We start from the raw sequence: 27,899 nt of genomic DNA, 5'->3' as shown, positions 1-27,899 counted from the left end.
CCAGCGTTCTCCAAAAACTTCCTGGATTGTCTATGTCCTGCCGTATGGGTCTCCCAACAAATGTCTGGGTGGTTAAAGCCTCCAGTGAGAACCAGGGCCTGGAATTTGGAAGCTTCTCTTAGTTGTCTGAAGAAATCCTCGTCTACCTCATCTAGAAAGGCAGGGAAATTGCCCTTGAAAGGCCTTAGCCACTTAAAATCTTTATTCAGGCCTCAGTTAATGGTGCCACATTGCCAAACGAATTCGAGCTCGGATGGGAATCCGGAGGTGGGGATGATTGTCTTAGCCGAAGGCCTGCCTGTGCGTGTGCATGCCCCAAGTGGGTGCCCATTTTGTTGCAGTGTTAAGATCACTTTTTATACATCTGCATGCTGCAGGGAACTCATGACCAGCGCTGCTGTCTGGAGAGTTCCATTCACTAAACTCAATTGCATAGATGAGAGGGTGAAGGACTCAAGTGTGAGCGAAGTGTGGAGAAGTTTGTCCTTTACAATGTGCACAGAAACCAGTGGAATCCTGCAGCTTGCTTTTGTTCTGGGGTTGGCATCCCCTTGACTTTGCTTTGAGTTTTATACTCAAATAAACCTAATATCCCAAGCAAAGTGTGCTCAGAACTGCAGATGAGCTCTGTCAAAGCCAAACTCTGGGCTCACATTTGCCTGAAAGGCTTGTGAACCTTTGTAGCACTTTAGATCTTGGCTGACTAATGAAATGGAGAAGAGGTGCTGTGCGGCGTTCTCTGGAGCAGGTTGCAGGGTTCTGTTTAGCTATGTGAAATAAAAAAGCCAGGGCTGGACTCAGTAATACGTTGTCTGCCTTCCTCTCTGGCCTCGAGCAGGCTGCCTGCTTCTGCCGCACTCTTGCTGTCTTGGGAGGCCAGCCTCTTATCTCATCTGAGACACATTTTCTGTTGCTGTTTGCTTTTCTCTCTGCCTGTGCCCCAAATTTCAACCCGAGTTTTGTTGCATGTCACCCGAGGGACTTTGCAAGGTTTGCTTTCCCAGGGATGTGAGACGTGATGTCAGTGTTACTTCCTCGGGTCCAGGTGAGAGAAGGCATATGGTCTTACGCCAAGCACTTTGTCCCTTGCTGCGGTAGCCTGTGACACTGCCTGTTTGGTAAGATACTCAGGCTGATTTCCACCAGCCGGTTGCTAACCTGGCCGAGATGCTGCATAGTTGTCTCTCGTGGCTGCAACTCTTTTGACTTTCAGGCAAACATTAAAAGATTAATGATCCGTGTGTAAGTCGACTCTGTCAAACCTGCCATATGGAGAACTGAATACTGCAAGTGAGCCTGTTATTTCTAACCGTTCCAGTGACTGCCAGTTAGCGCTAAACAAATCAGCATTGTGGCTTCTTTCCCCCATAGGTATTCATTGTCCATCTGCATTTCTGAGCAACGATCGACCACCAGCAAGATGAATTTACCAGGGAAAGGTAAGTGTACCAGAAGGGAACCTCTGTCAGAGCAGCAGAGCCCTGCGTGACATGTTGGGAGGGGGTTAAGGAACATTTCATGTTTGGGTCTGCGCAGTCTCTTCTGTTTAACATTTTACCACTCACAAAGCTACTCGAAGCAGTTACAAATCCCGTGCAATGAATGCCTCATCAGAAAGCAAAACAGGGAAGATTTTAAACTGCAGGGACGCTCTTGTTAATTTGGGGTTGTACTGATTCTTATTCCCAATCCACCACAGCTCAGCCTTTGCTCTGCAGGCTGCATTTTGCTTTCTCTAAAGCTGCTCCTAAATTCTCAGTCTGGTTGAAGATGGAATTTGTGGCTGTCCTGATTACACGCTGTCTTTGTCAGCATATTCCATGGCTCAGAGCACCAGCCTTAAATGTGCTGGGCCTTTACTGAGCTGCTGAGCTGGTTTAGCTCTGGTGATGCCTTTACCTCTTTGGTTTGTGTTGGTGAACTTCTGTCCTGAAGGACACGATGATTTTAAGTCTCTGGATCCTGTGTGGGAGGGAAGCAACTGAGGAGAAGACCTTAACTGAGGACTTTTTCATGGATTGTAGGGCTGACAGAGTTTGTGCTGTAATCATGTAGCATGGCCACCTGCATAACATAGGCCACAGAATTTCAACTAGCAACGCCTGCAGTGAAGGGAACTGGCCATCCCGATGCTGGGAGTTGACTAACACTGAGCCCTATAACCTGGGTTCTGCAGCAGAAGGCTGCAGAAAGCAGCTTGAACTTAATTGCACCTTTGCCCTAGCTCTAGTTGTGCTCGTTCAGGGAGGCTTGAGTGACCCCATCAGGGCTGTCCTTAGGACTGAGGGGGCCCTAGGCTGTAGTGTTAAACTGGTGCCCCTATGCTCTACAGCAGCCCAGGGTCGGGGAATGATGGTCTTTTAAGATGTGATGTTACAACCTTCAGCAACGCACCAATGAGCTACTTTTAAAGCAAGTTTTAAACGAAGGACTCGTTGACTAACCCAGTAAATTCCGAAATGGACAGTCTGCAGCCGAGGTTGAAAATAGTTTCACTACCACCTGAGTGGCCCTTTCCCAGGTTCAGTGCTCTGCTAAGAGCTCTGCCGGCTTTCTGACCTGTGAGTTAACGGGATCCTCTCTGGAGGAAGCAGAGCCACAGAACAGGGACAGGAAGAGGCAGGTTGGTGGACACTGAGATGCAGTGGTGCCCCAGTTTTTTGGATGCCCTAAGCAGCTGTGTACTCTGCTATGGATAAGGATTGCCCTGGACCCCATCTAGCAGTTGGTTGTACTTCAGCTGTACTTCAGGTAGCATTCTGGCTGCCCCTCTACAAGCATGTCCCTCTTTACAGCTAGGGAAACGGAGGCAGAGCGAAGTGACATCTTCCAGTCACAGCTGGAGTCAGCGTCAGATCAGGGTGTAGGACTTCGAGGTTCTTGTTCCCCAGACGTGTGCCCAGGCTGCAGGCTGGCTGTATGGCTGGTGCCCTGATGCAGACAGACCCAGTGTCTTAAGAGACGGGCTTTTCTTTTTTTCTTTGTAATGCTAGCAGGTAAAATTAGAGGCCGAGTGGGAGTAGCTGAACAAGCCCCTGAAGTCCGGCAGATTTACTGGCACAGTGTCCTCGTGGGGCTTTGGCTCCTTTGATGATAACCAGAAGGCTGCTGGTGCATGTAGGTACATGTGCGTTCAGTGATGCGGGCCACTGACCACAGCAGAGGTCCCCCAAAGACCACAGACCAGGAAAGGATGGAAGGTGCCTGGCAGGGCACAAATAACACTTGTAGCATATAGTGTGCTGTGCATGTTTACCTGCCACAGGGGACTGACACAGCCCGTGGGAGTTCCACTGCCTGCCTAGCGCAGAGAGAGACAAATGGTCCCCCCAGGGCATCACATCACACACAGGGGCAGACGAGGCATGCTCCCTGCTGATGCCGCCAGGCCGCTGCCCATCTCCCCGCACTCTCTTATCCATCGTGCGGTCATCCTAGGCCTTCTCCTGAGCCTGGGGCTGTATCTGTGCAGCGTAGGTCCCCAGGGCCTTTTTAATGAGATGGGGAGACACAGTGATTTCAGCTTATGAACTGTGCCAAATACCATCCTGCACCTGGGCCCAGTACCAATGAGTGTTTTGTACTCAGCCCAGTCTGTGCCAAGTGCCGTTCTCAGAGGCCTGCCTCTTGCTCACAGCTTAGCTTTGCTTTCAGCTATGTTTTGTCCACTCTTGCTAGGCCTTGTGCTGTATGGGCTTAGGCTTTCCATCTTACTGCAGCCCCCGATGGGCCGGAGCAGAGCTCAGCTCACTAGCATTTAAGGTGATGGTCCCCTAAAAGGCATTTGTCCTGCGTCCCCAGCCTGGCTCGCGTGGCTGCATGGGCAGTGGGGGCCCAGAACATGCTCTGTGCCGCGTGGCAGCTTTCACGCTGAAGGTTCTGGGCGTGGGGCCCATTTTGTGTTCTCAGCTGCCTGGAGATGCTGTGTTTGTGTTGGTGGAAGCACAGCACTCTACTCACTTCAGGGACCAAATTGAGTCATGCCCTCATCCCTAAGTGACTTTGACAAGCAAGCGGGGGCGGAGGGGAGGCTGCAGGGGAAACCCATCAGGAAACGTTAACCATAACCCGTATGCTCTTACCCCATTTAGTACAAATTTCCATCCTCCCTTTAAAATAGCTGTCTGGGTATCTGTCAGTATCTCAACCTCGGCTTAGACTTTTCAGCTACATCCCACTCCAGTCCAATTAGTCTGAATTTCTAGGCTTTCCAGCTAGAAGTGCCATTGAGCTCAGAGGCTGTTGGGCATTCTAAATAGCTTTGGGAGATGAAAAACGTTCAAGAAGTCAACTGACCGATTTGCCATTTCCAAGACATGTAACTGGGCTGTAAGTTTCCTGGGACAAGATCTGCTGCTCTTGGTGGTTTACATAGGATGAAGCATAGCTAGCGTTGACCAAAGACTGACAGAGTGTCCGACTCAGCTCCAGAGACACAGCCAGTGCCCTGTCACTGCGCAGAATGGAGTGGAATTGCAAAATTTGCAACCACGGGTTGGCGGGGAAGGCAAGGAGGGATGACTTGCTAGTTTTAAACAGCAGTGAAAGAGAGAGTCTGACAGGAGCAGCTACCATCCTGCTGGAATCTCCTCCAGAGGAGAGGAGAGGAGAGGAGACGAAAGGCCTTGTCACTGCAGAACTAAATGAAGGCTCAGTATTTCATGGGTAAACTGTGTTTAAGCTGAGTTTCTGGTAGGGGAGTATTCGTATTGGTCATGCTTGTTGCTCATACAGGATGAACCTCTCTTGTCCAGCACTCTTGGGACCTGACTGGTGCAGAGAAGAGAATTTGCCGGATGATGGGAGGTCAGTGTTGTCTAGCACATTACCAAAACTCCCACTGCTCACTGGGCTCTTAGAAGACGCTAAGGGGTAAATAACAGCACAGAACACGGAAAGCCAGGACTGGTGGCTGGAAGCAGATTTTATGGGATCATGGGAAATCTGGCCACACCAGTGGTCATCCAGCCAATTAAAATCACTCCATATTATGGAGTTTGCCAGACGAGAGAGTTAGGGATTAGGGAGGCTCAACCTGTATTTATGCAAAACCTTCAGAAAAGTTGTTTGAGCATGAAATGGGGTTAATTTATTAACCAGTGGCCATGGCTTCTGCTGGAGCACAACTCCCCAGCCGCTGGGAAATCCACTGGGAAGAGTCGTCTTGTGTAGTAATTAATTTCTAATCAAAGTAAACAAATGCCTGGAGGAAATGTCTCGTTTGTGGACCTGATGGAAGGGCTGTGCTGTGTATTTCAGACAAAGTGTGCAGCGCAACAGAGGAGAAGTGCAGGAAAGGGTTGGGGCTACATCTGGGATGGGGGCAGCAAATCAGTCTGTCAACTTGGAGGGTGATGCTTTTTTGGCTCCAGGAGGAGAGAGAAGCCTGGCTAGGCCATAAAGACTAGAATTCTGTCCCTGCGTTTGCTGCCTCCCCACTCCTCTAGAACTGTTAGCACAGAATCCCAGGGCTTGGAACATCACTTCTCAGTGGTGGGGGAAGAACTTGCTTCGGAGCAACATGTGTTTAATAGAAGGAAGTAATCAGGGGAAGATGGGCTGAGGAAAATTGGGTCGGATGCTTCCAGAATATTTCCCTAAGGATTTGCCGGATAAGTTAGTCTTAATTTTCTCTCCTAAGCTGCTGTGCAGTGTTGCTGGTAAACAGGTTCCTTCACCTGCCGTGGCAAGGAGAGACCCCTTTGCGTACAATTGTATTGCTGGTTTGGGGCTGTCAGACGGTGATCAGTCATGAGGTTGATTAGACCCTGGAATAATCTCCCAGAAGTTGGTAAGGAAGATGGGAGTTAGTCAGGGCCAGCTGAGGTGATTAGTGGGTCCCCCCCCAGGTGTGATTGATGGGAGGCTGAGGCTGTTCCGATGTCAGGCAGCCCAGTAGGAGACGGGCCGGGGAACCAGACGGACGCCTCTGATTTCTTTGACTGTGTGCTGTTTTCTTTGCAGACGGGCTCCGGCTTGGCGGCTTATGGACTGAAAGCTGAAAGTGGAAGCCCCCGGGTCTCCCAGCCCACGTGCAGAGGAACAGCATGCGGGTCACCATGCGGCGGGTGTTCCTGGGGCTGGGCTTCGCCATTGCCCTGACGGTGACTGTGCACCTGGGCCAGCAGATGTTGGAGTGCCAGCAGCTCCTGGGCAAGGGCCGGCACGGGCTGATGAGACCGGAAAGCGAAGAGCTGGTTGTGGTGGATGCCAGCCACATCGAGTACCGGTACAGCAAGGATATGCCGCTGATCTTCATTGGCGGGGTCCCACGGAGCGGCACGACTCTGATGAGAGCCATGCTGGACGCACACCCCGAGATTCGCTGCGGGGAAGAGACTCGCATTATTCCGCGAGTGCTGGCCATGCGCCAGGCCTGGTCCAAATCCGGGCGCGAGAAGATGCGCTTGGACGAAGCAGGCGTGACAGACCAGGTCCTTGACGCAGCCATGCAGGCCTTTATCCTGGAAGTCATTGCCAAGCACGGAGAGCCAGCCCGATACCTGTGCAACAAGGACCCCTTTACGTTAAAATCCTCCGTCTACCTGTCCAGGCTCTTTCCCAATTCCAAATTCCTGCTGATGGTTCGCGATGGCCGGGCCTCTGTCCACTCCATGATCACCAGGAAGGTGACCATCGCGGGCTTCGACCTGAGCAGCTACCGCGACTGCCTGACCAAGTGGAACAAAGCCATTGAGGTGATGTATTCCCAGTGCTTAGAGATCGGGCAGGCCAGGTGCCTGCCAGTCTACTATGAGCAACTCGTGCTGCACCCTGAGCAGTCAATGCGGGCCGTGATGAAGTTCCTAGGCATCTCCTGGAGCAACGCCGTGCTGCACCATGAAGAATTAATAGGGAAGCCAGGTGGAGTCTCTCTCTCCAAGTGAGTGGCCGTGCAGCTCCTGCTGCTTTCCAAAGAGGCTCCGGCCCCGAAGGAACGGGTTCCTGCCAGCCTTGGGGGCGTGCTGCCTTGGTTGTTTTCAGGCCTGGCTTTCAGGAGCAGAGGGATCACTGCACCCAGCTTTGCTGTAGAGCATGTGTGTGTCTAAGTGAAAAACCGCGTGAATGTCGCACTGGCTGTGTGCCTGGCCATGCTTAGCTCGTGAGGGGAGGGTTTTTAACAGAGGTGATATCTCAGGTGTCTGTCCAGTAAATCAGGAGATGGTTTCCGGTTCTGCTTGGGCAGAGTGCCACTGCGGGAGCTCCGGTTTCGGGGTAATCTCTGTCCCCTTTCTCTTTTTCTCCCCACTCCCAAATATGTCTCATCCCATGGGATTACATTCCAGCTAGCTCTGACCTCCACTGCCTCTCCCCACACATCGTTCTGGCGTGGTCATGGCATAAAGACGGTGTGTATGTCCTGTGTGCATGTTAGAGCTAGTTCATAGTTTGAGCTTCTGGCTGCAGTTGGTTTTTGTGATGGTTTTGGCTCCTGGGTCCTTTGGGCTGTGTTAGACTCAGCTAATACACCCTCTAACTGTAAATATGGGTCTATGGGCGCTAGCCAGCAGGATTCCCACTGATGTTTTTCCATCCGGGGCGGAATAAACGTTGTTACGCACACTCAGGCATGCGTGGGCGGGCACCACCAGTAGAAACACAGGCTGCCAACTCTGGGCACTCTGCTAATCAGCTGGGCGGCACCTGACTCTCTCCTGGGCAGGCACCCAGGCGCTCAGCTCACAGGGAGCCCTGCTAACCAGATAAGCCCGACTCTGTTTTTTCCTGTTAGTTCTGTACATCCTGAGCAGGGTGTCGGGAGGGGAAGGAGAAGGAACCCGCTGTCTGGTTTCCTCTGAGGGAGGGAAGCAGAGCTTGATGTCATGCCATCCTGTCACGCGTGCTAAGGGTGTGACTGCACTGCAGAGAGACGCCCACAGCTGGCCTGTGCCAACTGATCCTGGCTTGTGAGGCTTCGGGTGCAGGGCAGGTTAATCTGGTCCCCTCCCGGCTCGCTGTGTCTGAGCGCCTGGGCCCGGCGGACTGGCGTCGGCTGGCACAGGCCAGGCCAGGGGGTGGTGTAGGCAGACCCAGAGAGAGCGGCAGTGGAAGCTGACTGCCTGTGGTTTGGGAGGCCACAGCCTGGTGAAGTGCCAGCTCAGGCTAGCCAGCGTTTCCCTGGGTGTGGGTCTCTGAGTCAGAGGCGAAAGCGAGCCCCAGGGAGCCACCCTACAGACCCGAGGCCCTTGCTCCTTGCGGGGGAGGGGCGGGAAGTGGGATTAAAGCCCCAGCACATTGAAGGGCCCCAGAGGGGCAGTCGGCCCTCGCTGGCCCAGGTGTCAGACAAGGAAAGAGCACTTTGTTTGCCAGCCCTGGTGGTCCAGGAGAATCCCAAAGCACGTGGCTGTGCGGCCGGCATCTGTGGGGCCTCTGGGCGTCTGGCTGCTTGTGGCGTCAGGCACTTGCTGGCTGGGTCTTAGCACAGCAGACGTGCGCTGTGCAGGAGCGGGGCGCGGCAGAGCAGAGGGCACACCGAGGTGCAGGAACTTGCAGTTCACCCATGACCGGGCTGGAGCTCGTCTCCTCTGTGGCCGTGTAAGGCGCCCCCCGCCCCCCCGCCCCCAATTGTGGTTTGAGGCAATGCGCAGAATGAATTTTGGTGTGTGCACCGAGGCCTGTGTGGATGCACACTGCCAATAGAAACGCAGGCTGCTGGCTGCGGTGCTCTGCCGATCAGCTGGGTGGCCCTGGAATCTCTCCTGGGCGCCCGCCCCAGAGCTTAGCTTACGGGGCACACTGCTTTGGGGTAGAGTGGGAAGAGGTGACCGGCTGTGGTGGCAGATGCAGGCATATTTCTCAAGTGAACCGATGGCCTCTCTTGGGTTCCCGTCTCTGAACGCCTATAGAGAGCTAAGAGCGCTGCCCGCATCCTGAGGCCCATGTGGCAAGTAACCATAGGTTCCTGTGATCCTCATCCTGCAGTGAACGGGGCGAGAGGGCTGGGCCATAAGAGGCCCACCCCTTCAGGACAGGAGAAATCAGTGACGGATCTCTAAGGCCTGACTAGGACAGGTCAGTGCTGGCGTCTTTACCTCTAGAGCCTCAGGAGCCCAGGCTGGCTGAGCGGTGCTTGCCACATACCTCCTGCAGCCGCTTCTCTTCGGGTGCCTGCCAGAGACTTGCGTGTCCTGAGCAGAGGGAGGCGTCTCTGGAGCGGGCTCAACCATTCCTGCGAATTCTGGGAGTCGTACTTCCCTGTCTCCAAATGCACGGGGACCGTCTGTGCAGTGAGGTGACTGTGGAGGGGGTAGCTCAGGCTGGTGGGGAGGCTTCGTAGGTCCCTGTGAGTTGGATTGCAGTGGAAGAGTGCCTGGGCTACCTCAGCAGAGAGCGGGTAGCGTGGCATTTGCCCTGGAAGTACAGTGGCAACAGGTGGGACTTTGTGAAGGTTGAGGATGGGGGTGTATGAGTGACTCCAATTACCACACTGCTTTGATTTGGGTATCGAAACACAGGGAGCCGCCCCGGAGCTGTGTTCGTGCTGGGGCTTTGGCCATGCAGCTCCACCACACTGCTGCAGGCACTGGTGCTTTACTGACAGCTTTAAATCCTCTGGGCTCAGAGCTTTGCATCCTGAAGACGCAGAAAATAGCTGAGCTTACCTGCATCTCTCAGACGTTGAGAGTGGAAATGGCAGCAACCCAGCTCCAGGCTCCCGTGTGTGGCTGCAGCGTGTCTAAAACCCCTGTGACCAATTTTCTATTCTTCCATTACAGGATAGAAAGATCCACAGACCAAGTTATTAAGCCTGTGAACTTAGAAGCTTTGTCCAAATGGATCGGACACATTCCAGGGGACGTGCTGCAAGCCATGGCCCAGATCGCCCCCATGCTCGCTAGGCTTGGCTATGACCCATATGCAAATCCACCCAACTATGGCAACCCAGACCCCTGGGTAATCAACAACACCCACAGGGTAAGTGCTGCAGAGGGTGCTGAGGGCCACTGGAGCATGCTAGGAGTGTCATGTGGTACAGCTACCAAACAGCCACAAACATGGGGGTTTCCTGCTTGTCATCCTGACCTGCTTCCCCGTGTGCTTCCCCAGGCTGGAAGGTCACTAACGCACGCCAGAGGACAGCTTAAGTGATGATAAAACAACAGAAGGGGGTGTGGCACTCACATTTTCCTTGTGTTTAACATGTTGGTTCAGAGGACAGACTGACTGAGAAGCTGAAGAAGTGGCTATCGTCCGTGATTACCTAATAAATACATTTGTTGGTCATTCAGGTGCTACAGGACTGCTTGCTTTCAGTGACACGAGAGCTGAAATCCCTTTTGGCCTAGTTTCGCTCTTCCTCAGGGCAGATATTGTACTACCTGCAGGGAGCGTGGCCGTTCTGGAAGCCTAGAATAGGGGTGTATTTTTTTCATTAAGATCACGTTAAAAGTTGTGTGAATGCAAAGCTATTGGAGCTAGAAAATGCCTCTCTCCCCCCAGTGGACGAGGTAGAAGCTGAGGCTTTGCTCCTGTGCTCCCCCAAACACTCAAGTCCAGGGGCAGCTGGGTGCAGAAGGGATGCCAGGTTGTGTCCTGTGACGGTGCTCAGGCCAGAGGGGTTCCCCAGAACGTTTATGGATGCTGCTCTGGAAATGCCGGCCCCCACGAGGGGCAGCTGCAGAGCCTGAAGGAGCCACTTACTCAACAGAGCAAATCTTGCCACTTGCTTGTTTCTGCTTTGGCACAGGTGAGACTCTTCTCTCCTGAGAGGGAGATCTCCAGGCAGCTCCTGTAGCAGGAGAACTAGCCCAGGGAGCGGCTCTGAGGTGGCGCTGGAGGTCTGTGCAGTCGTGCCCAGTGCCTCAGTCATGGCAAGCACAGAGCCAAGGGTAGGCACTCGTCATGGTCGAGGAGGTTTGGTGCCATCTCTGTGTGGCGCATTGCACGTGTTGCAGTACCTGGCCTGGCCCCTGGAGTTGGCTGGATTGGCTGCTCGGCTTGTGGCACTGGCTTTGAGGACTGCTCCTTACCCCATGGTCCCAGTGAGCCCTGTGGACAGCAATGGAAAGTGGCGTAAGAGGCTGTCCCAGGACCCCAGGCCATTCAGGCTTCCTGAGTTCAGTGATGTGGAGTGCTTCAGCTTTTGTCAGTGAGAGCCTGGAAACCGGCCACTGCATCAGCCATCCCTTCTTCACGCAGCTTTTCGGAAACCTCCCCTGTGGCTGACAGGCGGGTGGGGGCAGAGCAGAGCCCAGAGACACCCCCTGCAGCAGAACTCCGGCAGACAGAACGTGGTGCCTAACGCCGTTGTCTGTGCTGAAATTGTGACGTAGGTGGAAACCTCCTCCCGCAGGCAGCACAGCGTCACTCCACACAGTGCACATGTCAGGCTAGTGCTCCGGCCTTTGAGGCTTGCGTCTGGTCCAGACGCGCTGTGACATGCCAGGCAGCTAATGAGGCGGAAGGGCTGCCTAAGCATCAGCTAGTGGATGCAAAGCCGAGTCACTCTGGTGTCATTCCTTCCACAGGTGATGAAGGGGGATTTTAAAACACCCGCCAATCTGAAAGGGCATTTTCAGGTGAGAGCCCGGTGACTCCTCTGCTTATACCTGTGGTTTGGGTGGCTCTGTGGCACATCTTGTCCCTCACAGGAGGGCACAGAGTTGGGCAGCAGCTCTGTCTTCGGGATTCTTGACTCTTGCATCTCCTGCTTCAGTCCATCCAAATCTCCCCTGCACGGCTGTTTCTCTCCCTTCATGCTGCATGTGGCACCCCACCCCCGAATCTGGTCGCTGGCTTCCTGCCAGGCTGCATGATGTTTTAGCTGCTGCTCACCGTGGTCCAGGCCTGGCCTGCGCTCCTGCCCACCACACCTTCCTTCCTGCCTGCCTGCTCGCGTTATCTCCTCGCACCCTTGGCTTCTTGCCTGCACTGGTGTGTCCGTGCGTTCAGCCCACAAACTCTGCCTGCCCCTTGTCCCTCTGCCCACGCTCTCCTCCTGTGGGCCGCTGAGTTTTGAGCAGCTGTTCTGGGTCTTGCCGTGTTTGGCATGGGAAGAGAATGTGTCTAATCTAGAGTCAGGTATCAGAGGGGTAGCCCTGTTAGTCTGGACCCCTCGTTGCTTTTTCTAATCTAGAGTGTAACCATTCCAGAACCTGGCTTCTGGTTCTGCTAGTAACTGCAGTGCATAAATGTTTCATGTGTCACTAATCAAACCGCTCCCTCTGCACGGGTGTACAGGCAGGAAGCACTTTTACAATCTAGTGCAATCGCACTGGCACTAGAAAGGAAGATCAAAGAACTTTAAACCCTTGCCTCTGTCTCCCCCCAGAAAAGATACACAACAACTAGATAAGGAGAGACCTTTTCAGTGACATTCCTTGTGACTGGGCAGATTGTTGCTAGCAAAGACATTCAGGGGTTCTGCAGCCCTATGCTGTGTGTGTCCCTAAGCCTCTGACTGCCAAAACCTGGTGCTGGGCAGCATTGGGTGATCACTTCAAAACTTCCCTATTCTGTTCATTTCCTCTGAAACCCCTGGCCCTTGCACTTTCAGAAAACTAGAGCCTGACCTGACCTAGAAAGACCAGTGGTCTGACCCAGCACAGCCATTCCCATGTTCTCTGTGCCTGATGGCTGGCACAGGGGCTGTGTGTAAAGGAGGGGCTTGGCAAGCCAAGGCTACCTATAATGTGAATTGTTTTTTACCAAGCAGTGATTTCGGCTTTCGCTGTAGGATGTGGGGAGAGAGGCACCTCTCAGGTAACCAGCATTAAAAGCATGTAGAGATTCACAAGTGAATTGCTAGCCTGAAAAACTAGTGCAGCCTGCCAGACATGGGCAACTGTGGTCCCTGCAAGGAGCACCAGATGAAGGTCCTGAATGGCCCTCAAGTGTAGTCCCAGGTAGAATGCATTGCAGTGATGAGGATCTGGGTCACTGGCAAAACATAATTACTGGAAAGGTGGTAATCTGGCAGGAGCGTACAGTCAGACCCTGGTTTTACGGCATTGCCTCTGTCTCTGGACTGAAGGAGTTTTTGCCAGCTCACTGTCAGTAGTGAGGTGTGAGTGCTGAGTATTGTATGTGACTTAATACTGATCATTGCTTTTCTTGGGCTCTCCTAGGTGACGCAGAATACGTCTGCTGCTCACTGAAAGTTGATGATTTCCAGGTAGGTCCTTGTGCTTTACTTGGAAATCCTGGAAGTCTCTCTGCATTGGTCAGGGCATGGGGTTTTGCCTGCATAATTCTAGGTGCTTAGAGCTCACTCGCTGTAGGTGTGCACCTGAGACATCAACTCTTGTGTTCAGTAATTGCCCCAGTTTGTCAGAATAACGTTACTCTGCCCGAATGGTTTCAAAACAGGATTTCTTGTGTTTCCTGTGACAGTGGGTTTACTTGCCCAAAATATAAACTAACGACTGGGAAACATTACCAGCCAACAGCATTGCTGAGAACATGAACAGTTCTTGAACTCTGCAGCAGCTGTGTTGCAGAAGAAGCCCAGATAACCCCCTAAGATGTGCCGCTTGATCTTGATGGATTTTATTTAAAAAAAAAAACATTTTTAATTAAAAAACTAAACAAAACACCTTGGAGTTGCTTTCCCACTTTCCTTTGAAACAAAGCTTCAAGTCTCTGATTTTACACAACAGTCCCTACACTTAGGGTGACCATATCTCCTGTGCCCCAGGAAGCTGGGAGCCAGGCTGCAGCCATGCCGGTCTGGCTTCCAGTTTCCCACTGGGTGAGCCAAGAGACAGCTATGCAGGTCCAGCTCCCAGCTCTCCCGAGCTGTGGGGAGCCAAGAAGTGGGTGGCAGCTGTGCTGATGTGTGGCAGGAACTGGCGGGCAGCCACTCCCCCAGCAAAGATGGGGCGATTAGCCCTGTTTTGCAAAGAAATCGGGACTCCTTCCTGGCAGCTGAAATATGGGGCTGTCCTGCTAGGAACCGGACAGATGGTCACCCTCCCTACGCTGTATTGCACACCCGGTTGCAGGCACTGGTAACATCCAGGGCTTCGTAGCTGTGCGGCGGGAAGAGCTCAGGCAGCGGGGGACAGGGGAAGCCGTCCCGTCAGCTGCGTCACACCAGCGCCCGGCACTGCGCCTACGCGCACCTCGGCCGGCTGGTCTTCACGCCCCGGGCGCAGGCGAGGGCCGTGCTCAGCAAGGCCACTGGGTCAGACGAGGCCTTGCTCTGAGCCGGGCCCTGCACGCGAACATCACGACGCGCGCGCTAAAGCGGAGGGCAGCGCTGAACGAGGTGGCTGAGCCGGGGCGCGGCTGTGCCCAGGCGAGGTCACCGCTTCTGTGCCCGGCGGAGGGGGGGGGCACTAGGCGGGGGCCCGGGCGGCGCGGCGCATCCTCTGACCGAGGCCCTCTCCTCCCCTCCCCCCAGGGCGGCGCGTCGCCGCGGGCGGCCGGCGGAGCAGGATGTCTGCGGACGCGGAAGCGGAAATCCGTGACCCCGAGCACGTGGCTTGCGCGCGTGTCGCCAGGCCGGGGCTACGGCCCAGCGCCCTCCCGCCCGCGTGCGCGAACCGCGGCGCCAGCCGAGGAGCGGCGGGACGGACGGACGGAGGGACAGAGGGGCGGACGGCTGCAGGGCCGGGCGGACGTTCTATCCGGTTCCGGCAGCGCCGCGCACGGGCGGGGCCGGCCTGCGCGCCGGCGCTACGAGAGTTAATACACGAGGCTGCTCTTCCCGCCTGCTGTCCGCGTCTTTGCCGGGGCGGGGTGGAGGCTCCCCCGGGTCTGTGGGCAATGGGGCGTGAGGAGCCTGCCGGGCCGCTCCGCCTCCCCCCTCAGTCCGCCACCACCATAGAGAGGCGGAGCCGGGAGGGGGTAGCTGGGCGGGCCGCGCTACTTCTGCTTCCGTGGCCAGGGCTCTGTCGGGGGCGGGCGTAGGCGCACGCGCAGTCGTTGCGCGGCCCCGGAAGTGAAGGATGTAGCTTCCTGTTTCTGGGTCAACGGCGCGGGTCGCCTTCGAGCCGCGGAGACGCGTCCTGGGCCGGGAGAGTCTCGAGGCGCGTGCGACCTGCGCGCGGGGTGAGCGGCTGCAGCTCGGGACAGGAGCGTCACCAGCGCCGCGCCTGCCGGGGTCACCGCCTCGCGCCGGCCTTCCCCCCCGCCCCCCCCGGTGTCACCGCCTCGCGCCGGTCTCTCACTCCCCCCCCCCCCCCGCCGGTGTCACCGCCTCGCGCCGGCCTTCCCCCCCCCCCCCCCCGCCGGTGTCACCGCCTCGCGCCGGTCTCTCACTCCCCCCCCCCCGCCGGTGTCACCGCCTCGCGCCGGTCTCTCACTCTCCCCCCCCCAGTGTCACCGCCTCGCGCCGGTCTCACCCCCCCCCGGCTGCAGGTCACCGGCTCGTGCCGCCTCCCGCCCCCCCCGGCTGCAGGTCACCGGCTCGTGCCGCCTCCCGCCCCCCCCGGCTGCAGTTCACCGGCTCGTGCCACCTCCCGCCCCCCCCCGGCTGCAGTTCGCCGGCTCGTGCCGCCTCCCGCCCCCCCCCGGCTGCAGTTCGCCGGCTCGTGCCGCCTCCCGCCCCCCCCGGCTGCAGTTCACCGGCTCGTGCCGCCTCCCGCCCCCCCCGGCTGCAGTTCGCCGGCTCGTGCCGCCTCCCGCCCCCCCCCGGCTGCAGTTCGCCGGCTCGTGCCGCCTCCCGCCCCCCCCCGGCTGCAGTTCACCGGCTCGTGCCGCCTCCCGCCCCCCCCGGCTGCAGTTCGCCGGCTCGTGCCGCCTCCCGCCCCCCCCGGCTGCAGTTCGCCGGCTCGTGCCGCCTCCCGCCCCCCCCCCGGCTGCAGTTCGCCGGCTCGTGCCGCCTCCCGCCCCCCCCCGGCTGCAGTTCGCCGGCTCGTGCCGCCTCCCGCCCCCCCCCCCGGCTGCAGTTCGCCGGCTCGTGCCGCCTCCCGCCCCGCCCCCGGCTGCAGTTCGCCGGCTCGTGCCGCCTCCCGCCCCCCCCGGCTGCAGTTCGCCGGCTCGTGCCGCTTCCCGCCCCCCCCGGCTGCAGGTCGCCGGCTCGTGCCAGCCTTCTCTGCCTCCACCCCCCCGGCCCTGTGCCACCGCCTCGCTCCGGTCTCCCCGCTCCCACCCCGGGTCACCGCCTCGCGCGGCCTAGACCCTCTGGCCCTTGTCGGCGCCTCGTGCCAGCTGTACGTCCTCCCTGCCCGGTCTCTGCCCGGTGCTGTGCGCCCCCCCGCCACCATCGTGCACCCTCCCTCGCTTGCTCCTGCGTTACGCTGGCTGCGCCGCGCCCTTCCCGTTTCACCAGCCCATGCTGACCTAACCACCCCCTTCGTCATCTCTCGCTGGCCCTTCTGTGCTCCCTGGTCACCAGCCCATTGGCTGTGCCTTCCTGCTCTCTCTCTCCCTCCCTCGGCGCCCACTCCCATGTCACTGTCTTGCATTGGCTGTGCCCAGGCCCTTTTGTCACCACCCCTTTCTGGACCGATCCCGTTGACCACCTGCTTGCTTTGACTCTCGCAGGCCATCATGTCGATGTCCCATCTTTATGGCAAAGATGATGAGGGTGATGTGGAGATGGAGAACTTTGAAATCACAGACTGGGACCTGCAGAATGAATTCAACCCCAACCGCCAGCGCCACTGGCAGACCAAGGAGGAGGCCACATATGGCGTGTGGGCTGAACACGACTCGGATGACGAGAGGCCCAGCTTTGGAGGCAAACGGTACGGGGAGTTACCAGTGTCCTGCAAAGTCTGTTAGTACTGGTCACAGCTATTTATGGTAGCATAGCTGATAAGCTGGAGCAACAGTCCAGAGGAGATACCAGTTCCTTGAAGAAGCACCAATAGATTTCCCACATTTAATTTGGTTCTGCCAAACAGTACATGGTCCTGCCGTTGGGGCAGGGGTCTGGACTCAATGGCCTCTCGAGGTCCCTTCCAGTCCTAGTGTTCTACGATTCTTTCCTCTGTCAGTCTGCAGAGAACTACTGGGGGAGTCCTCCATGTGTTCAGTAGGGTCTTTGTTTTTTGTAAGCTTTTCTGTTAAGATAACTCAATTACATGATGCATAGAGCCAGAATCAGAAGACTTAGCTTTCTAGGGAACTCTTTATGCTACTGTAGTCAGTTTGGGATTGTATTGGCTTTGGAGAGTATCTGTGTGGGAGTGGGAAAGGGTTAACATTTAGTTAGTTTATCAAATAGATTGAATTTTTCCTGTCTAGTTTGGGCCTGAGATTCATTTCCTTAGTGCCATGTTTATGAGGGAGATCAAGAGAGTGCTACATTACGACTCATCGAGAGAGCCGTGCATGCACACTCAAAACCAACGTTTTTCGTGACTGAAATATCAGAAATTTGAATTTAACGGCTTTCAATGTTACTTCCTAACAAGTTTATTTTGGGATCAGGAAAAATTGCATTATGGTGCTCTGTGTGTGCACGTTTCAAGTTTTGATTCAATGGAAGAGTGGTATGACAGCATTACTGTCACTTTTCTGCAGGTCTCGTGACTACTCAGCCCCTGTTAACTTCATCAGTGCTGGGCTAAGGAAAGCTGCAGCTGAGGAAATGATAGAAGATGATTCAGATGAGGATGAAAAACCCGTAAAGCAGGAAGAAGTCCCAAAAGAGTTTGTACCAAAGAAGTTAAAAACAGTGAGTTGTTCATAAAAGTAACAAACCAATCTAAATTATTTATGGAGTTCCAACAATAGTATGGATTAGATACTGCCTCCGTAATACATCAGCTGAGAAGGGAGAAGAGTGGTAAGTAAGATCACAGAGTTGCTTGGGATACTGGTTTGCAGTGGAGGGAGGAATATCTGTTGGCTTTTCTTTACGTATTACGATGAATTGTGTTAGGTTCCTGGGAACTCCTCTCCTCCATAGGCCTCTTAAGCCACTTACCTTCATTGACGATCATTTTAAATTGAATGAGGTTGAAGTAAATGAATGTCTGGGCTTTACTTCCACCCATTAATGGTAAATATTTTTGCCATTATTTCTTTTCAGGGTACTGAATATGACAAGCATGAGCAAATTAAAAATCAAAACCTATTTTTCAACTGTTGAGAGGCAAAAATCCAGAACCAGCTGGTTTCAGCTCATGATAGTAAACTATAGATCAGTCTGTAATTGGAACAGTGCTACAAACCCCCAACAATAGCAGTCATCTTAGGGGAGCTGTGGCAGAAGAGCAGCATGTACTGCCAGCTGGTGAGGCTCTTCAGGGGAGGTCTCTCCTTAAGACTGATGGCCAGGAGCTTAGTGAGTATATCACTTATCAGTTACTGATTTCTTTTCTCAACAGGGTGGAAATTTCAAACCCAGCCAGAAGGGATTTGTAGGTGGGACCAAGTCTTTCATGGACTTCGGCAGCTGGGAGAGACACACCAAGGGAATAGGGCAGAAGCTTCTTCAGAAAATGGGTTATGTTCCTGGCAGAGGACTTGGAAAGAATGCTCAAGGTACTGTGGGTTTTCCTTAAGAATGTAGGCCCAAGATGGGAATTCTGTAAGGAAACTGTAGCCTTGAGACACTGGACAACTTAGCTCTTGTTTTCCCACCTCTCCTTCAGACAGCTTGGATCTTCAAGATCCAAACTAAGTTGTATTAGTTTTAAACAATTGTAAGAGCAATAAGAATGATAATGGCTTTGTGAAAGACTGCACAAGCTGATTATTTTGGATGGGAAGGAGATAGGAAGAGGAAGATGAAATTAAAAGGCAGTCAGTTTGGAACCAAAGGAAGTGCTATTTTGTGCGGTCTATAGCTGAACTATAGAGTTGGTTGGAATCGGAAGTCAAAGGAATGTGTTACAGTAGAGTTTTTTTAAAAATGCCCGAATTTTAGGGCCATGAGTAAAAAGGTGTAACTGCAGAATAGCAGCATCGCTGAAGACAGAATGGCAGAGGGGATGATCTGAGCCAGTCTGATAACTCTGCTTTTTCTATGGTAATCTATTTAGTTTCAGAGGTTTGGACTCCCCTTCACTGACTATTTGAAATTCTCCAGGTATCATCAATCCGATTGAGGCGAAGCAAAGGAAAGGCAAAGGGGCCTTGGGAGCATATGGCTCTGAACGAACTAGTCAGTCCTTGCAGGATTTCCCAGTTGTTGACTCTGAGGAGGAAGCGGAAGAGGTATGACTCTTTGTGTGTTTATTTCACAGGGATAAGGGCTCACTGTGCTGCAGATTTTCATCACTGTGTTGTATGAAATCAGGTTGCAATACTAGGGCATTCTCTGTTCATCTCAGCAGTATGCAGACAGATGAAATTACAGATTCCATTCCTCTTGTCCTGGTTTCCCCTACCCCTAGAAAGAGGGACTTGTGCTAATGGCTTTGCCTTTGTTGCTGGAATCTCACTTTAGAATCATAGAATACTGGAACTGGAAAGGAGTTTGAGAGGTCATTGAGTCCAGTCCTCTGCACTCGTGGTAGGACCAAGCCCCTTTTAGAACCTAGATTATCCCTGACACACGTTTGCCTAACCTGCTCTTAAAATCCAGTGGTGGAGATTTCACAACCATCCTAGGCAACTTATTCCAGTGCTCAAGTACCCTAAAAGTTGGGAACTGGACACAATACTCCAGTTGAGGCCTAATCAGTGAAAAGCAGAATCTAATGCTCCAGGATTGTGAAATCTGTTTGTTGGCTGGGAACAGTTGAAGGTGTGTGTGTGTCCCCCCGTCCCCCGCCACTGTCCTGTGACTAAGATCCAGAAATGTACTGGCTAGCACCATCTGTAATATGTTTGTTTGAGTCACGCAATTTCAGGTGGTAATCTGTTATTCAGCTTTAATCTTTGCCCATTGTTGTTCTGTGTAGCATTCGTTAATGACCTGAGCTGAAATGTTCTTGTGCGAAGAATCCTATGACAGACTTCTTGCTTCTCAGCTAACTGCTGCTGCCCTTTCAGTTAGGCTGCAGGTGAATGCTGTAGGATTCAGGCCGTACAGTGAGACAACAGGAAAAAAAGCGTTATCCTTGCGGCATCTCTGATCTGACTTTGACTTTGTATTTAGGAATTTCAGAAGGAACTCAGTCAGTGGAGGAAGGATCCCACTGGAGGCAAGAAAAAGCCTAAATATGCATACAAGACAGTAGAAGAATTGAAGGCCAAGGGCAGGATTGGCAAGCAGCTTGCAGCTCCTCAAAAGGAGCTGTCCCAAGTTAAGGTAAGACCAACATCTAAAGGAATGGTATGTTTAAGTGTCTGGGAGATTAGCATCTCTCTAAAGGGTATCGTCCAGGCACGACTGAACGAAGATACTCAGTAGGAAATCTTCAGAACGTGGTAGGGTTTTGTTGCCCTGTGTGATGCTAGAGCTGGTCCTACAAGTACTTAAAGATTAGTGGCCAAAAAAAGAAAAACAGGTGAGTTGTATGCTTTGGTTATTTTGACAGGCTAATGAGAACCAACTTCTCAAGCCCCTGAAGGATAGTGACTTGACTTGTCCTTGGTGCAGGTTGTGAACTTCTGCTTGTCTGAAATCACATTACTCGAATAGTCTCAGAGAGGTAGCCACATTAGTCTGTCTCAGTCCTGTAGCACTTTAAAGACTAACAATATAATTTTTTATGAGGTGATGAGCTTTTGTGGGACAGACCCACTTCTTCAGATCTGGAAAAGTGTGATAAACGAAAACTGAGATGAAGAAAATTTTCCAGAAAGATAGGGGGGAAAAAAGTGAAACAAAAACCAACAAATGAGCTAGACAGGACAGAACTGGAGGGAAAAGAAAAATCGCTTCTGCAAGTGTATGTTAAGTGGACTGCCTGGGATCACTATGAATATCAAAGATGGGGAAACTGTCTTTGTAACACACAAGGTGATCAATATCTTTGAGTCCAAGGTGAACGGTATCAAACTTGAGCATGAACTCCCCATTCAGATGTCTCCCTTTGTAATTTGGTGTTAGTCTCTGTTTTAGAATGCACACTTTCAAATTTTGGGTACTATGACCTGCTAAACTGAAATGCTCACTGATAGGTTTATATCTGTTCAGATTCCTAATGTCTCATCTGTATCCAGACATTCTTTGGCAAAGTGATTGTCCAGTTTGTCCAATATACATAGCAGAGGGGCATTGCTGGCACATGGCATATATTACGTTGGTGGAAGTGCAGGAATATGAGCCCCTGATCGTGTAACTGTCACATTACTTGAAGTAAAAGAATTCAGATTTTTCTGCAGGTGAAGCATGCAGTTCTTTATGTAATAAGGCACCTTGTCTTCACAGCCTTGTGAAATGTAGAGGTGAAATGACCATCCTTTCTGTCCAGGTACAGGAGGACAGAAAAGATCATTGCTCTTATTTCTGCTTCCAGCTCCTAACTTCCTGCGACTCCAAATCAATAGCTGCGCTATAACTGCAGGGAGTGTAGTTGCTTTGGGGAGACACCCAAACTGTTGCATCCCTGGTTTGCCTTTTTGCTCCATTAACTTAGTTATGTTAATAACTGAGAGGTTGCTGCCAGGATAGCTTCCGTTCTCAGTCCGGAGTAATGGTTTCCTTCTAATCGTGATTTGAAGTGTGGCTGTTGAGACACATCTGTTTTTGTTTATTGGAAGGTTATAGACATGACTGGCCGAGAACAAAGGGTTTATTACAGTTACAGTCAGATCAGCCATAAGCACAATATCCCAGATGACAATCCTCAGCAGCCACTAGGCAAGGACTCCAAGCCCCAAGCATTTGCCTTGCCAGAACTGGAGCATAACTTGCAACTTCTCATCGACATCACGGAGCAGGAGATCATCCAGAATGACCGGCAGCTGCAGTACGAGAGAGACATGGTTGTCAACCTGACCCATGAGATCCAGAAGATGTCTGAGGTCCTCTTGCACGAGGAGACTGCCATTAGCAACCTCAGCAAGGTTCTGGAAATGGTAGAGGAATGCGAGAGGAGGATGCAGCCCAGCTGTGACAATCCACTTACCTTGGATGAATGTGCAAGGATTTTTGAGACCCTCCAAGATAAGTATTATGAGGAATACAGGATGTCTGATAGAGTGGACCTGGCCGTGGCCATTGTCTTTCCCCTCATGAAAGATTACTTCAAGAATTGGGATCCCCTCAAGGTTAGTGCTGGGTTTGGCTTCAGCATGTTATTGGTTAGGACTAAAAAGATTTTCATTGTTGGCTTTGATTGGAAAGTTGACTAAATGGCCACAGGAAACCTTTCATGGTATACCATGGGAAATGCACATATTTAAAACATGGAGCCTCTTCCCCAGTTACTAAAAAGAGGGCTGCTGACATTACTCACTAAAGCTGAAGGCCAAGATTTTCTAAAGTGATTGGAGATGATGGGAGCCTGAGTGCTTGGTTGCTCACTGTCTGGGGTCCCCTTATTAAAGGGCCTGATTTTCAGAGGGATGGTAGTGCTCGGAAGAGACAGTAAATGACAATGCACTTTACACTGTGTGGGAAATCTGCCCAACTTGGCAATTAAAGGGTGTGCTGTCCAGCAAGTCACACCATTTAGCATGTGATAGACAAAACCTGTGGGCTCCTATTTGTAGTATGTAGCTTTAGCTTTTAAAAATATTATTTCTCTTTGCCCTGCTGTCTTTGGTTTGTTAAACGCTCTCCAGAGTTTTACCCTGGTGAGAGCCTAGTATCTCACCTCCTGTCAGCTTGCTGGTTGTCTGGCAGAGAGGTAGGCAAGGAAAGGGGTCTCTCCCTCTGTACATTACTCCACTGTTTCACACACTGATTGGTAACCATGAAAGAAGCAAACTCTGCTGTTTTTCTTTTCAGGACTGTACGTATGGCACAGACATTATAGCCAAGTGGAAAAGGCTTTTAGAAAATGATCAGTTGTTATCACACAGTGGTCAGGACTTAGCAACAGATGCTTTTCACAGGTAACCAGTAAACCAATGATACTTGTACGCAACCCACACAAAGGATGGTTTCTCAAGAGTGGAGAAGAATGGGTGGAAGTAGCGCACCTTCTAGATGATGATTTTTAAGGAGCTGAATTGTCTGTTAAAATCCAGCTGCAAATGTAAACAAAGTGGCTTTTTTAATTCTTTGAAGTTCTCAATCAAAAATAAACCAGTTGTTTAACATTCACTTCTATCAACCCTATGCTGTAGCTTAATCTTGACTTTGATTTTTCCAGACTGATGTGGGAAATGTGGATGCCGTATGTAAGAAACATCATAGCACAGTGGCAGCCAAGAAACTGTGGCCCAATGGTAGATTTCTTGGACAGCTGGGTGCATGTTATCCCTGTTTGGATATTGGATAATATTCTGGATCAGCTTATCTTCCCCAAACTACAAAAGGAGGTGAGAGAGGAGGTCAGCTAACATGGAGGCTACACTCTGAACTGGTGTTCAGACCACTGTGATGCAAATGTCTGATAACTTTTTTATTTTCGAGCCTCAGGGTGGTGGTAATAGTAGGATGCTTTTATTATTATTCCATGTGCATTTGACAGCGAGAGGCTCAGCTGCTTAGGAGTGACTGGATAGATTTATTTCTATTGCAGTAATTTTTTGTTTGTTTCAAGGTTGAAAACTGGAACCCTCTGACAGACACTGTCCCAATTCACTCTTGGATTCACCCCTGGCTTCCACTGATGCAGGCTCGATTAGAGCCATTATATTCGCCAATCCGAAACAAGTTGGCAAATGCACTGCAGAAATGGCATCCCAGTGACTCCTCTGCCAAACTCATCCTTCAGCCTTGGAAAGACGTGTTTACCCCAGGATCCTGGGAGGCTTTCATGGTCAAAAACATTGTGCCTAAACTAGGTGAGGGAAGCCAGAGAGCAGCGTCACACAGATACACCTAACTGAGGGGTTCTCAAACTTCACTGCGCTGCAACCCCCTTCTGACAGCATAAATTACTCCATGCCCTAAGGAGGCAGGAGCAGGGACCGAACACTGGGCTATGCCACCCTGGCTGGCTTGGAGGGGTTAGGGAGGAGGCCCAAGGCCCAGTTCCTACCAAAGGGGCTCAAAGTCTAAGGACTTCACACCCAGGTTGGCAGCCCTGGGCGCCAGCATGTCTGTGCTAGCCCTGATAACCTCACGAAAACAGGGTCGCAACCCGCTTCTGGGTCCTGACCCGCAGCTTTGAGAACTATTCAGTTTGAGAATTCTAACCTAGTCTGATGCCATCCAAACTGGTTTAAAGTCTTTCCTAGCCTAAAGTAATGCTCCGTGTACCATTTTAAGATGTATGCTTCTAGCAGAGAGTAGCCCCCACGAGAGATTAGCATACTTACATTTTGGAGTCGAAGGTGGCTTCTGTCGCTATTCATGTTATACAGATAATTTAGAGTTTGAACCTTGTTTGGTAGTTCAAGTCCTTTTGGCCATTTCAATTAGCAGCTGAATAGGTAAAGTACTTCCTGCAGTGGAAAGTAGCCAATCTGCCAGTAGAGCAGTTCCTGTTCTGATTTCTCTCTTTTCTTCCAAGGGATGTGTCTTAATGAACTTGTCATTAACCCTCACCAGCAGCATATGGATGCATTTTACTGGGTGATCGACTGGGAGGGGATGGTCTCTGTATCCAGCCTTGTTGGACTTCTGGAGAAACACTTCTTCCCCAAATGGCTGCAGGTGGGTGCTTAAGAAGCAAACCATTGACTTGCTTGCTTTAAAGTTACAAGGTGGTGGTGCATGGCTGGTTGTGAGGTGCTCACCTTTCTGTCCATTGCCTAGTAAAATGTTTTATTTGTTAAACTCAATTTCATTTCTTCCCCAGTGTATATTGTATCAGAGAACTGGCTTGAATGTTAAATGACTGCAATTCTTAGTGATGGCTCTGTGTACATCCGATGGAGGCTAGGCTTCCTAATGAGATTCTATAGGCTTAGTAGTCACTGATTTACAGACCCTTCTTGTTAGTATATGCAAATTTAGACCCAAACTAGTTGATAGAGGGGAGGTTTTGAGCCATGTGTGTACCACTTGTTGATATTTTTCTGTTTCTTTGCAGGTGTTGTGCTCCTGGTTAAGTAATAGCCCAAACTATGAAGAGATAACCAAGTGGTACCTTGGGTGGAAATCTATGTTCTCAGACCAGGTGTTAGCACATCCATCGATCAAGGACAAATTTAATGAAGCTCTTGATATCATGAACCGGGCTGTCTCTTCCAGTGTCGGTAAGTAAATTGGTTTGAAGGCTTCACTTTTTCTATCCTATGTAGTGCTTTCTAATACAGCAGGGCTTTATTTTTTTGTGTGTGTGTGTGTGTGTGTGTGTGTGTGTGTGTGAGTGAGAGAGAGACTCTCTCTCCCTCACTCACGTCACTCATAACTCCTTCTAACCAGAATTTCCATGGCTTCTGGAAGCTCTCACACAAAAATGCTTTTTGCCTGCTGTGTCAAATGTATGGCACTAGATTGCTCTTCTGATAGCTGCAGTTGACAAATATAATTTTGGGGGACAGTTGCTGATCCCATATTTAAACAGCAGAGGTCTTAAGCTGTTAAGTGTCTTATCTGTGTTTCTGTGTCATTGATTAATATAACATCCATCCTGGGTCAATCAAAAGAAGCATCTAGTATCCTGTTTTCTGACAGTGGCCAATGCCAGGTGCTCTAGAGGGAATGAACAGAACAGGTAATTATCAAGTGATCCATCTGCTGTTGCCCATTCCTAGCTTCTGACAGACACACTGGAACACCACCCCGGAGGGGACATTATTCAAATACCTGTTTTCTGTAGCTAGAGTTTGTGAGCTGTGCTTTGTGGTTAAAGTTGGTGCTTCTTCCTAGCACTGTAGAAGTGTCCAGGAGGAAGCCCCCTTAGGAATAAGTACAGATGGTGAGTAAACCCAGAAAGGATGACACAACATAGAGGGAAATTCTATTGTATAATCTTATTGTATAATGACACAACATAGAAGGAAGTTCTATTGTATAATCTTCTGGAAGGATCGTGTGCCCTTGGCACAGTATAGAAGATACTGTACTAAGTCAGCCTTGCTAGCAGTGATATTTTCCTACATTGAAATGATGAACCAGCTACATTGCCAGAGGCCTACTTTGTACCATAGTAGGAACTCACCTACTTTGCGAAATTGTCGTGAGATACTCAAAGCAGCCACCAAGAAACTGCCCTCTGGGTGTCGGGTTTGCTGACTGATACGGCGCTCTTTGAGGCTACTGAATGCTGAGGTTCTTCTCAGCAGTCACTCTAACTGCTAATAGACAGCTGGTATGATTACAGGTGTTTGCTGTTGCACACTGGCCCGGATTGCCCTCGTTTTCTAGTGCCATTGCAGTGCAGTAACTTCCTCCAAGGGTCATTGTCTAACCTGTTCTAAACACAGGTCAGGTTCAATGGTTGGGATTGTTTTAAATCCTGCCATTTGTCATAGTTCAATACAGCTGATCTGGAGCATAGGTCCCAGGAACATCCTGCCATCACTTTAGCACCGAATACTGTAAAACCTGTACAACAGCATTTTAGACTTTCCCTGACATTCGCCAGTTGCGCTCATCATTGTATCATGTTCAGAAATGGACTAGCATCTTGTCTTCACCTATCTCCCTCTTTCCCAAACAGGGGGCTACATGCAGCCAGGTGCCCGGGAAAACATTGCCTATCTCACTCACACAGAACGGAGGAAAGACTTCCAGTACGAAGCTATGCAGGAGCGACGAGAGGCTGAGAACATGGCCCAACGGGGCATAGGCATGGCTGCTAGCTCTGTGCCAATGAATTTCAAGGACCTCATTCAAACAAAAGCAGAGGAACACAATATCGTCTTCATGCCTGTGATTGGCAAGCGGCACGAAGGAAAACAGTTGTACACATTTGGACGAATTGTCATTTACATTGACAGGGGCGTTGTGTTTGTACAAGGAGAAAAGACATGGGTGCCAACATCTCTCCAGAGTCTCATTGATATGGCTAAATAAGGGTCCTGCTGTGTGCCAGGATCATTGTACAGAGAAAGTATTGTCAAGATTCCCCATGCTAACAGATGGCTAGTGTGACTGTCTTACAATAAAGAGGTGATTTGGACTTTGTCAATCCAAAGGATTTAATGGGCACACATTGGTAAAAATGCTGTTGAGTGAGAGCTAGAAGCAGTTGTCACCCTTTAGGTTTATTAGCAACCTGATCAGCCCTGCAAAAGAAGTTTCTCTCACCTAAGTCTCCCACAAAATTTTGCTTGAGAAGCATGTCTGCCTATTGCATAGCTGATAATCAGGGTTCCAGAATTCTAATTTAACGGAGAGGTAGCTCAGCGTTTTGCTGTTTTGTTTTTTTTATTCATCTTTACACTGGGAATTGCATCTCTATCTGGAATCTTGTAGGCACCAGCTCTGTTTGGATATTCTGGATCAGCTTATCTTCCCTAGATTAGTCATACACAAGCCTCAATGTAGGTAAACAATGCTTCAGAAAATTTAAAAGATGTTGGCCTGGATGGAAGAACTTGTTCAAGATGTCTATACCTAGTAGTGACGAGTTGTTTAAGGCCTGACTTCTTGTTTAGAGGTACTCAAGAGCTAGCAGCCAGTGCAAGAATGCACTCAGCAACTGACTCTTCATAGCAACGAACACGGTAAGCCGCCCCCCCCACTGTAAAACATCGTGTCTGGATGCTGTATTTTAAACTGGTTGGAACTAACTCGCTTATACAAAACACAGCTTTAAATCTCTACTTCTCTGGAGGCAAGCACAGTTTAGGGGATGTTACACAAAGCAGGTCCAGTTTTCTAGGAATTGCTCTGTTCAGCACTGACTAATAGCCAAGACACAGGTATTCAGCAAAATAAAAATTAGTTTGAGTTCATTTAGTGAGTAATAAATAAGTATAAGCTAAGGAAGAGTTCTCACTGAGTAAAATCTGTCACATTAAGTTCAGCTTGCTGCCTTTGAGATTTCTGATTAAATGTTAGCCAGCCCACGCTTCAGACTGATAGTTGTGGTGAGCAAGCTTAACATCCTCTAAAAATCAGGCAGAAAAATCCAGTGAGCTATTAAAGTTTCCATTTC

At 51.2% G+C, this 27,899-nt stretch overlaps 2 protein-coding genes across 9 annotated transcripts in view; both read left to right on the top strand.

The window, feature by feature from the left end:
- The window catches only part of TPST2 (tyrosylprotein sulfotransferase 2), a 38,375-nt gene extending 23,717 nt beyond the window's left edge, over nucleotides 1–14,658 (top strand). For 3 of the 8 annotated variants that reach the window (XM_075012964.1, XM_075012967.1, XM_075012966.1), the window contains exons 2-6: nucleotides 1,372–1,439; nucleotides 5,965–6,883; nucleotides 9,717–9,915; nucleotides 11,469–11,519; nucleotides 13,068–13,520. In XM_075012964.1, coding sequence (XP_074869065.1) covers nucleotides 6,048–6,883; nucleotides 9,717–9,915; nucleotides 11,469–11,519; nucleotides 13,068–13,097 — 1,116 coding nt within the window. In that variant the 5' untranslated portion in view covers nucleotides 1,372–1,439; nucleotides 5,965–6,047 and the 3' untranslated portion in view covers nucleotides 13,098–13,520. Of the gene's footprint in view, nucleotides 1–1,371; nucleotides 1,440–4,734; nucleotides 4,807–5,964; nucleotides 6,884–9,716; nucleotides 9,916–11,468; nucleotides 11,520–13,067; nucleotides 13,521–14,344 lie in introns of those variants that run through there. The other 5 variants (XM_075012970.1, XM_075012972.1, XM_075012968.1 and 2 more) reach the window with 3 other exon arrangements.
- A 201-nt stretch (nucleotides 14,659–14,859) lies between these two features.
- Nucleotides 14,860–27,899, top strand: TFIP11 (tuftelin interacting protein 11). Its single transcript, XM_075012958.1, has 13 exons — nucleotides 14,860–14,994; nucleotides 16,432–16,634; nucleotides 17,416–17,569; nucleotides 18,225–18,381; nucleotides 18,929–19,056; nucleotides 19,943–20,095; nucleotides 21,493–22,002; nucleotides 22,685–22,791; nucleotides 23,052–23,220; nucleotides 23,445–23,688; nucleotides 24,360–24,502; nucleotides 24,882–25,047; nucleotides 26,457–27,899. The coding sequence occupies exons 2-13, from the start codon at nucleotides 16,438–16,440 to the stop codon at nucleotides 26,810–26,812; spliced, it is 2,484 nt and encodes an 827-aa protein (XP_074869059.1). The 5' UTR covers nucleotides 14,860–14,994; nucleotides 16,432–16,437; the 3' UTR covers nucleotides 26,813–27,899.

This window comes from Carettochelys insculpta, chromosome 18, assembly GCF_033958435.1.
Source record: "Carettochelys insculpta isolate YL-2023 chromosome 18, ASM3395843v1, whole genome shotgun sequence".
In the NCBI taxonomy this organism is placed as follows: domain Eukaryota; kingdom Metazoa; phylum Chordata; order Testudines; family Carettochelyidae; genus Carettochelys; species Carettochelys insculpta.
The sequence above is the reverse complement of the archived record's forward strand: the minus strand, read 5'-3'. Positions and strand labels throughout refer to the sequence as shown.

What these genes read in the sequence shown, in the direction of transcription:
- TFIP11 (XM_075012958.1), top strand. Translation starts at nt 16,438, where the DNA reads ATGTCGATGTCCCATCTTTATGGCAAAGATGATGAGGGTGATGTGGAG. An exon ending in AGAATTGGGATCCCCTCAAG is followed by an intron (nt 22,003 to 22,684) that starts GTTAGTGCTGGG and finishes TTTTCTTTTCAG; the next exon opens with GACTGTACGTATGGCACAGA. An exon ending in AAACATTGTGCCTAAACTAG is followed by an intron (nt 23,689 to 24,359) that starts GTGAGGGAAGCC and finishes TTTTCTTCCAAG; the next exon opens with GGATGTGTCTTAATGAACTT.